Below are 11,078 nucleotides of genomic sequence, written 5' to 3' on the forward strand. Positions count from 1 at the left end.
TCCAAGCTTTTTTTCCAGCTTGGAAATTTTAAAAGCTGGTTTGCAGAGAATACATTGAATTACCAAGTAAACCATTAGCTTGGCTTTTCTGTATGTGAATGAGGCATAAGCCTGTCAAACAAACCATACTCGACAAGACCATCTCACAACGTGGGCCTGAGATGTACGTTTCACTTCTAGTCTGCATTGTCGTTTGCTCAACCTGTGCATTGTGAACACATTGTATTTTAGCCCTCTAAGCTTGCCATAGAGATCTCCCTTGCCAACCCTAAAACATGAAGTGTAAATGAGTGTAAATAGAAAAGGACTGAGGCCCCAAATGAACTGACAATGAAGAGAATGCATAGAGAACTCAGGCCCTTTTCTAGTGGTCCTATTTGGACAGTCATGGTTTGTAATTTCCATCAAATACATGAGCATTTCAGTACATGTCAAACATCCTTAATGGTGCAATACATTTGAACAATGTTCAATTTCATTTTCAACTCCATTTCTACTAATAAAGAGATGAAGGATTCGTCGTGTCGTGTCCAACTGAATGAATAAACCCAACAGACAATGACGATTTCCCTTCCGAAAACTTTTAATGGTTCTCGTGATAGGAAGTCAACACTCCATAACCGGTCAGTTAAATATTAACAAATTTACAGTCATGAGGAATGTAAAAAATAAACAAATTAAACACAAACATAAAGCAGTGCCATATAAAACCCCAACCCGCATCCCCTCCTCCACAGCAGAGATGAAGACGTTCCGTCCACGCTGGTTCCAGTCCATCCCCTGCCCCCTGAATCCCCCTTCACCCTGCCCCTCTCTCCTCCATCAGACTCACAGCTCATCTTTTCCATCAACGATCTAGAAAGAGAAGAGAATAATTATTAACATTAATAATCTCAATATGTTAAGGATTATTAAATATCCTGTACATCACTGGTTACCAAACACCGGGTCGGACTCGGGTCGCGGACACATTTTTATGGGTCCCTTAATTTTTGTTTCCTACATTGTCAAAATATTTAAAAAAAATAAATAAAAAAATCCCAAAATCTAAGATTTAGAAGTACTTTAATTAATAAAATAAGAATTGAAGAAATTCCATAAATTAGAAAACAGTGTTTGGTGTAAACAGCCGATCTACAAGCTCACAACGCGGCGCGACGCGTTGTGCGCTTGTAGATCTGCTGTTTTCACTAGTTTGAATCCTGGGCAAGTTTGGGAACCACTGCTGTACATCGTATTGTGGCCAATTTCACACTTTGCTGGACAACAAAAATAGACGCATTACAAGCTCAACGCGGCACTTGGGGACATGCGAGCTTGAAGATGGGTTATGTTTTGGCAGGCGCCTGCCAGTAATTAAATCAATGCCCTTTTCGCATTGATTTTTATATATCCCCTCTTCCAGCTCCTCACCGAATCATCTTCCTCCTCCTTGTCCTCTGCATCAAACTCCTCTTCATCCTCCTCCTCTGCCTGTTCCTCTGGTTCCTCCTCAGGCTCCTCTTCCACCTGGGAGATATTAAGACATTTAATAAATTGTCTCGGTTCTAGCTAAAATTATTATTATTATTATTCAAAATAAATAATCTGTACTAGCAAGTAATAAAGGAATTGTTTTTGCACGTTGCCAAATATTGTAAAATCTGAAGAATGTAAACTACTTTACACTAGGGCATTCACGAATAGTGATTTTTAGTATTCGAATTATTCGATATCAAAGTATTCGAATAGTCGAATATTCGACAGGACTGGCCAAACTGTCAAATATTATAAGCAAGAGGCGAACATTGTGAAAATAGCCGATCTACATGCTCACAACGCCTCGCGTTGCGAGGCGTTGTGAGCATGTAGATCTGCTATTTTCACAATATTTATCTGTGGAACCGAGTCACATTAAATGTAATACCTACAATTCCAAGTGCTTGTCAGGGTGGGGGTCCCCTGTTCAAATATGTTTATTTTGGGGGTCATGGCCTAAAAAGGTTTGAGAACCCCTGGTATAGAGCATTAACAAATTCATCCGCCAGGGGCATTGACAACTCATTCTTATGACTTCCTATCTAGCCAAGCTTTATAAACTATATCTTTTTTAAAGAGGGGAAAAAAAGCGAATATTCGACTAGTAACATCTACTAACATCGAATAGTGACTTTGATATTCGAATATTTGGTGAATGCCCTACTTTACGCTACATTATATGCTTAGCATAATAGTCTGTAAACATAAGTGTGTTCATTAATAACCATTATTATTATTAGTATAAAAAGCATAAAGGTACCTGTTCATCGACGTCGACGTTCATGCTAAGTCGGAGCATGCGCTCTATCCGCTCTCCGTAGGCTTTGGTGTCGGACAGCTGGTACCCCGAGCGCAGGGTGGCCGTCTCAAACAGAACCACTGCCAGATCTGCGGCAGTCTGGTCCTCCGCATCCGTGTTTACCCTCTTCAGCATTTGTTTTATGAGAGGGTGTTTGGGGTTGATCTCTAATGTTTTCTTCTGGCTTGCGTAGTAGCTAGAGGGAAACGAATAAAGAAAATATATGAATATACAGTACATAAAGAGAAATGAACAGCTTCTGAGACTTCATGGTGTTCGGTGGGACACATTAGTGGATGAAGCATACGCTTACTTTGTGGAGATGTCTTTTCCTGTCTGGTAGGCCTGAGCTTTCATAATTCTCTCCATGTTTCCAGACCAGCCATATTGGCTGGCTACCAGGGCGCAGGGGGAGTTGGTCAACCTCTGGGAGAGCACGGCCTTCTCAACCTAGAACGAGACCAGGACCCATTCAGCACTTTCCTTAAATTACTCCATCAGTGCCCACACTGTGCTTGGCATTAGTGCAACATTCACACTTTCAAAATGGAGAAAAAAAATATAAAGTCTAACCATGTCTTTCAGAGCCTTCTCCTTCATCCAGGTAGTGAGGGGCTCAAACTCCTTCTCCAGGGCCTCCCTCTTTTCCTTGCCCTTGTCGCTCTCGTCAAACTTCACACCCTCCTTGGCCACATTCTGGAAGCGCTTGCCGTCGTACTCTGGCAGGGCCTGAATACAGTACTCGTCCACAGGCTCTGTAAGGTAGATCACCTCGTAGCCCTTCTTCAGCAGCCTCTCCACGAATGGAGAAGTCTCAGCCTGCATACACACAGAGAGAGAGAGAAAGGACAGGAACATAAGACATTTTATGTAAAGTAGAAACTAGTAGATATACAAGCTCACAGCGAGCTTGTAGATCTGCTATTTTTGAAAAATCTTGAAAATTTGAATTTTGACCCGATTCTACAAGTGTCTTTTGAATCATTCTAAGCTTTTTTTGAAAAACCCTATGTTTCTATGTCAGCAATCTGATGGCCAGCCATCATCAAAGAAAAGGTCCTTTTCACTTAAATGGAGCTCAGTTAGTCTGTTCTTGAGAGACTACTATGTCAGTGGTTCTCAAACCTTTTCATGTGAAGGACCCCCAAAACCAAAATGATATTTATTTGGCCAAGGATCTCAAAATATTTCGTTCCAGGGACCCCCCCCCCCCCCCCCCGAAGCAAAATTTCAGTTACAAACGTTCGCTTTGAAAATACATATTTTCAAAGATTTGCACACATTTTCACAACTTTTTCAAAAATAGCAGATCTACAAGCTCGCAGCGCGGCACTCGGTGCCGTGCTGTGAGCTTGTATATCTGCTATTTTTCACTGCTTTAACCATTCGATAATTCTTCTAGGCCCTAAATGGGTTAATCAATGCCTACCTCCTTCCTGCTGGTGCCAGACATGAAGTAGATCTTGTCCTGCTTCTCCTTCATGCGCTCCACATACTGCTCCAGGCTGGCCACCACCGTCTCACTGTTGGAGGTCTGGAAACGCAGCAGCTTGGCCAGACGGGTCCTGTTGGAGTGGTCCTCGATCACGCCCAGCTTGATGTTGGTGCCAAACTCCTTCCAGAACTTATCGTTGTACTGCTCCTCTGCGATTTTCTTGATCATGTCCAGGGTCTTGCGCACCAGCTTCTTGCGAATGACCTGAAAAGGACAGGAAACTTGTCAAATATGTGCTGCGACAGAATAAAGTGTGACGGAACTGTTGATTCGTAACTTAAAGAGTATAATGAAAGGAGACCGCACCTTTAGCAGTTTGTGTTGCTGGAGTGTTTCTCTTGACACGTTCAGAGGAAGGTCATCAGAGTCGACCTGAAAATATTGGAAAGTTGATGAGCATTTAGTCGTTTGCAGACAATATTTGCCAGCAGCTTTACAAGTCGTCGTTGTCGGGTGGAAACCTTGTATGTCCAAAAGCGTTCGTTTTGTGTTTATCATTTGAAAAAAGTGAAAACAGCCGATCTACAAGCACACAACGCGCGTTGTGTGCTTGTAGATCTGCTGTTTTCGCTAGTTATGTGCGACGGCCTTGTATGATGAAGCAGGGCTTTACTTTGCGAAAAAACCTACACATTTGAAACTTGGGAGATACAAGGTTTCTGCCCGACAGTGACGAAGTACATGTTTATGAACTTGAAAATTGTTTATGAATGTTACTTACCACACCCTTGACAAAGTTCAAGTACTTGGGCATCATGTCATGGAAGTCATCGGTGATGAACACTCTACGAACGAACAACTAAAAGAGATTTTTAGGCCGGTTAGTCTCCCAGAAATCCTGTCTTAGGCTAAACTAAAATTACACTTGCAGCATTTAATTAAATAGTATAACATTCCATTAAATACCTTGATGTAGTCGTTCTTCTTAGTGCCGTACTCGTCAAAGAGACCTCGAGGGGCAGAGGCAGGGACAAAGAGGATGGACTTGAAGGTGACCTCGCCTTCTGCCGTGAAGTGGATGTGGGACAGGGGGTCGTCAGTCTCCTGCAAAGAGCACATGAAGGATTTGATTAACACACGGCCATACATTTACTTCATCAAGATGTACACTTATCACTAGGGGTCGACCGATATGGGATTTTCATGTTCGATATCGATAAGTTGTGATCAAAGAGGCTGATAACCGATATTATGAACCGTTATGCATTTTAAGTAAAAAAAGAAAAAATATATATCCCCCAATTTGAAAAAGTGGTTAATTTATATATTTTTCCCGTCCTAAATGTTCTAGAGGCTCACATCTAGTCGCCACATACTAGAATATAGACTATATTATACTAATATTTGTCATTATTTAACACATTTATTATTACTATTATTGTTATTTTTTTATAGCAGCTGGTGACATTGGCAAAGATCTATCTATATCCATCATCTATAATCTATCTATCTATTTATCATCTATCTATCTATTTCTTTTCGATATCGATATTTTGCGATATTAATAAATGTTATGAATATCGATTATCGCCCGTTTCGATAATCGGTCGATCCCTACTTATCACATCTTTTAAGTCATGAATGCTAGCATTCTAAATTGTACAACAGAAGAGTCAATCTCCCAGTTTAATTTAGCAGTTCTTGGGTAGATGAATACCCTCTATAAATATTAGTAGGCTTCATTTTACAAAGAAGACTCTTGACCCCCCCCCCCCCAAATCCCCCAATCCCCCAATCCCCATACAGATGGATTACAGAGCACGGATCCTCACAGCATTGTGACTAGAATTTGTTTAGTCCATATCACCATGACACTTTTCAATAGGGGTGGGCGATATGGAAAAATACAATGTCACGATATTTTCCCAAGCTGTATCACGATACACGATTTATCACAATTCTTTTTTCAAGTTGGTTTTTATGGTTATTTTTCAAGTTACTTGAAAAAACTAGACTCTCTGGGTTCCTTTTGGGAGGTCTAAATTGAACTTTACAAGTACGTAACTCTGACAGTTACGGGTCCATTTGGTTTCATTTGTATACTGTCAGAGTTAAGTGGAGACCTTGACATTTTACATTTTGAGAACTACTGATTTAGACCAAAATACAGGTTTAAATTGAATTCTGCAATGAATCTCTGTATTAATGATTAAACAGGATTTTTTACAAGGCTCCCTCGATTGTATCACAATATATACGATACCTCTGAAAAGGCATATCGTGGAGACATTGTATCGTCTCAACGATAATTATCACCATATCGCCCACCCCTACTTTTCAATGCCCACCATCAATCATTTAAATTAATGAGACGCACTCACCCTGGAGAAGGTCTTATAGAAGGCTTTGTACTCGTCCTCCTCTACCTCCTTGGCTGGCCTCTGCCAGATGGGCTTAATGTCGTTCATCAGCTCCCAGTCCCACACAGTCTTCTCCACCTGAGGCAGAAGGAGCAATTCAAAACATTAGATATAATGAATTACCTGTGCTGCCGAGATAAGATTTCTTTGTGTCAGTTGAGTGTGTTGCTGACACAAAATGGACGTCTACCTTCTTGGTTTTTGGCTTGTCTTTGTCCTCATCCTCTTCCTCGACCTCAACGTCGTCTTCAGTGGCGTCTTCGTCTTTCTTTTCAGGTTCGGCATCTTCCTCGATGGGCTCCTCTACGGTCTCAGTCTGAGCAAGAAACGTGGGTTTAATGCGGTTGTGTTTTGACAGTTCAACAGTGTATTTTGGATCAATGTGGTTGGTTATCCACATGCCGAATCCAATGCAAGCAGGAAACAAGGCGGGCATAAAGGAAACACTGTAGAAAACCAGACTAAATATAGCTCACCTTGCTACTCCACACATAGATGGGGAAGTTGATGAACTGGGAGTACTTCCTCACAAGGTTCTTGATGGTCTCCAGCTCCAAGTAATCTGATGCCTCCTCCTTCATTACCAGACTGGAGAGGGGCAAAAGATTGATATTACAGACTTATTAGACACTCAGTAACATCCGTAACCTTTGACACCTGGAACAACCGTAGTGCATTTAAAGACATCAGTGGGAATGTGAATTGGGCAGTTCTAACGGGTAACACACTTTTATAAACCCTTAAAATAAGATGAATATCTCAATTTACCACTTGAATTATGTGTAGCACGTGTGGGTAAAGCCAACAGCAGCCTTAGAGCACTGTTAAAACAATGGGTCGGGACTATTTGTGGGTCGCAGACACATTTTTATGGGTCCCCTAATTTCTTGTTTTTAATTATTATTATTATTATTTATTTATTTTCAAAAAGCAGAGATTTATGGATTTAAGAAATTCCATAAATTAGAAAATAGCCGATCTACAAGCTCACAACAAGTGACGTTTTGTGAGCTTGTAGATCTGACATTTTCACTACTTTGAGTCCCAGGCAAAGGTCTAATTTCCCTTTTGGGTCACAGCCAGGGCTAAAAGGTTTGGGAACCCCTGCCTTAACTCATACCTCGCGATCCCCGTAGAGACCGTAGATTTCCCGCTGTACCGCGCTGCCATGCCCGTAGAGCCCGCAAGGTTTAATTAGCTTTAATCATTATGAAAGGATTAAAAGTATTAGCGCAGATTTTCGCTGATTCTGGCTCTTTAGGCCCGCCCCCCTAACTGTATCCGGTCATTTCCGGTCTGGACCGGATCCAGCTTTCCGTATCCAGTCTGAGCCTGGGCCATAGTCCCGCCTCCATTGGTTTACTGTGTAACAGAAGTGGAAGCTACTGGGCGATGGAACGCTCGTTTTTCAATCTGATTTTTGCGTTTGGAAACTTTGATCCAGTCTCTACACGCCTGGATTATGATCCCCGCACATATCGTGCGTTTTGTGCGCGAACGTGTCCACGTGTTACCATAGCGCACAGTTGGCTTTTTTCAATGCTTTTTCATGTAAACACTGGCTGATAAGCAGAGATACAACGTGGCAACGGATATGTCTTTTTCAATGGGGTTTTTTGTATTCGAAAGCTTGTCACCGAGTCTACACGTCTACTAGATGAGTCGCGCACAGATTGTGCACGATGCGTGCGCGTGCCCACGTTAAAAGGTAAGGACAATTTGGCAGCTGCTTACTACAGCTATGTTTAAAATGGCAGAGAAAAAGTTAAGAGACTCACGTGACGGTGGTGCCCCTGCCCAGGGTGTCTCCGCGGGGGTCTTCGATGACTGAGAACTCGTTGGAGTCCGACTCCCAGATGTGCTGGGTGCCGTTGTTGTGCTTGGTGGTCACGATGACCTTGTCGGCCACCAGGAAGGCAGAGTAGAAGCCCACGCCGAACTGGCCAATCAGCTCCGAGGTGGACTGGCCCTCCGTCTGCATGTCCGTCATCCTGCTGAGGAACTCGCTGGTGCCCGACTTGGCGATGGTCCCCAGGTTCTTCACCAGGTCCTCTTTTGTCATGCCGATGCCGGTGTCGGTGATGTGCATCATGTTCCTCTCCTTGTCGGCCTGGAGATGAACAGAAAACGGCTAAGATCAACCTAATATCCAAGATATATTACCCGGCTACATGGTATGAAGTCGACTACACTGGTTTAATCAACCATTAAGCCAGGGTTCCCCAATAGGCGAACCGCCGCGGGGGGCTACTGTCTGGCCCACACCAACCCCAGTAATAATGGTGGTATAAGAGCAGCAACAACACTAGTATATCGTCGTTGTCAGGAGGAAATCTCGTATCTCCAAATTTGTACGGTCTTTCCCAAATCATACAAGGCCGTCGCACAAAAGTAGTGAAAACAGCAGATCTACAAGCACACAACGCCTCGCGGTGCTTGTAAATCGGCTGTTTTCACTAGTTTAAATAATTTTTAAAATGATAAATGCAAAACGAACGGTTTTGGACATACAAGATTTTCACCCGACAACGACGATATCTGAACTGTCGCTGGAGTAGCGGGAACGCCGCCGTCGCCCCCTGCAATGTTGTGGCCCTCGGCTTGGTAACCTAGACATAATTCAGCCCTTGGGGAAAACTAATTGGGGAACCCTGCATTAAGCTATAAATAAATAGCTGGGTCCTCATTATCTGGCAAGTTTGCCAACATAAAAGCTGATGATGTAAGCCAAGGCTGCAGCTCTATCGTCTATGCAAAAAATGATGTAAATTTAGAGATGCGAGCACTCCCAACCCTTCTCCATCTCGAGTTTCACTCCTTACTTCAAGGCCATGGCAGCTCAATGAAAGCTTGAGCGGAGATCATATGACCTCACCTTGATTTTCACCGTCAGCTCCTCGTTACCATCGAGAGCCGAGTCATCAGTCAGAGACATCAGCCGAACCTTGTCCAGGGCGTCAGACGCGTTGGAGATCAGTTCTCTCAGGAAGATCTGTTAAAAGGATGATGATGATGAACAATCCGCTTTGCAGCTCAGTTCAACATACAGTATGAATAATGAATAGTTTACCCATTTTAAATCAATAGCTTATTGTTGTGAACTTGTGATGCCTTCTATTCAAGTGGTAGGAAATCTTATTTTTTTCAAGTTGAAGCATTCGGGTTTTTCCTTCTCCCATTTACACACGTACCTCTTTGTTCTTGTACAAGGAGTTGATGATCAGCTTCATCATTCTGTTGACCTCTGCCTGGAAGACATGTTTTTCTGATTTCTCCCTGATTTCCTTGATCTGTGCTGCGTTCAGGCCATCAAGCTGGATCGCTTCCTCTTCCCTGTAAAAAGGCATGAAAAACGTCGAACACTTCCCATCAGGCATCATTTGGAGGAGCCTCTGTGAGTTTAACCAAAACTTGTTATCAGGAAATTGTATTCAGTCAAAGAAAGCGGTCAGTCTACATGAGTATTTACTTGGATCAGAAATAGGCTGCAAGCAGAGGTCACCCCATGTGGTTTACACAAGATCAGAATGGAGATTAAGGTTTTCTAAGGTTAGCTCTTACTGCTCAAACATTTAAAGATGCTGACCTCTGAACTATTTCATCATCCGTCCGGGACCCATCCCTGCTTTTGCCCAGGTCCTCTTCCACCGTGCCATCAACGTCAAGTTCATCCTCTGCTCTGACTGCAGCTGTGAAGGAGGAAGGAGCAAATTCATCATGATTCATCATTGTTAAAATCACAGCCAGTCTTTATCCATTCAAGACATTTCATCATTAAAACACCATCATTCTTAACCAACAACCTTACTTTTAATTTCCCTCGTCCTTTGGGTAGGCCAATTTAATAGATTATAAACTGTAGCCTACCTGCTAGGCCATTACCATTAAAGCAAACATATCCCCAGGCGCAGGCATTTAGATGCAAGCAATGGTCATAACGTGTAGGCCTACTGCAGAACGTGTACTTTTAATTTGCCTGACTATTAGACGTTTTCATGATGTGTAGAGAATAGAAACAGAATGCGAACGTAGTACTATTAAATCATATAATATATATAATGTATTTTTTCCAGCATTAGATGGAATTAATAACAAGATTATTTTCGGCCTATGAACTTGACATAAAAGCAACAGCACTGCATTACGAGTCAATATGACTTCAAGTGTCTGTTGCAAAGGTGTGGTACCATTCAAGTAATGTAGCTCACTGATGCAACTTGCATAAGGAAACTAACTATATGCTATAACAATTTCCATATGCATTACCATTACCATAGCCCATCATCGTTAAAAGAAGACATCGGCGATCAGGCCTTTGTTATAGGCTACTGATCAGCAGAGCACTCCCTTATATTCCAATAAAAATTATACGCAAAACCAAATTTGCTACTTACTGAATGCCAGGAGGGCACAAAGCAGGCCCACTATCCACATCCGCTTCATTGTGTGCGAATAATAAACGTGTCTAGTTTAAGTTGTATTCGTTCTTATAGATTGTTCCAGCCGTTCCTGCAGAGGTGCCGCAAGCTGACTGACTGACTGAGACGATTCTTTATCACATCCCGTTTCTGGGGGCGAGGACCGGGCGTTCGGGACCAATCGCTGCTCCCCACGCACAACAACGAGCCAATGGCAGCGTGTTTTATCCCAGCAGCCTTCCAATCGGGTGCTTACATGTCCAGTGATACGGGGTCAGTTCGTGGCTGCACACTATTGGCTGATAAACCATAGACGGCATACGTATGTGTGTGTGCACCTCAGCTCAGTAACTATGATGCAGGGGCGTCTATTGGGTATGGCAGGGGTATGCAGCTGCCATACCCTGGGTCCTCGCAGGGTACGCCTTCGCGCGCGTGCAAGACACCAGTCATGTTGCCATACCTTTTTCCGAACTGACGCCACTGTG

The 11,078-nt window shown here is 42.9% G+C and overlaps 1 protein-coding gene across 1 annotated transcript; it reads right to left on the bottom strand.

The window, feature by feature from the left end:
• Positions 1–559: 559 nt before the first annotated feature.
• Positions 560–10,725, bottom strand: hsp90b1 (heat shock protein 90, beta (grp94), member 1). The gene is made up of 17 exons (XM_080754613.1): positions 10,567–10,725; positions 9,759–9,861; positions 9,364–9,505; positions 9,048–9,164; positions 7,951–8,282; positions 6,649–6,760; positions 6,363–6,488; positions 6,134–6,250; positions 4,719–4,856; positions 4,534–4,611; positions 4,119–4,184; positions 3,747–4,016; positions 2,891–3,136; positions 2,631–2,767; positions 2,279–2,513; positions 1,414–1,509; positions 560–855 (listed from the first exon to the last, which is right to left on the bottom strand). The coding sequence occupies exons 1-17, from the start codon at positions 10,613–10,615 to the stop codon at positions 829–831; spliced, it is 2,391 nt and encodes a 796-aa protein (XP_080610739.1). The 5' UTR covers positions 10,616–10,725; the 3' UTR covers positions 560–828.
• Positions 10,726–11,078: the final 353 nt, after the last annotated feature.

The sequence above is a fragment of the Nannobrachium achirus genome (assembly GCF_963921795.1).
Source record: "Nannobrachium achirus genome assembly, chromosome: 23".
NCBI classification, from domain to species: Eukaryota; Metazoa; Chordata; class Actinopteri; order Myctophiformes; family Myctophidae; genus Nannobrachium; species Nannobrachium achirus.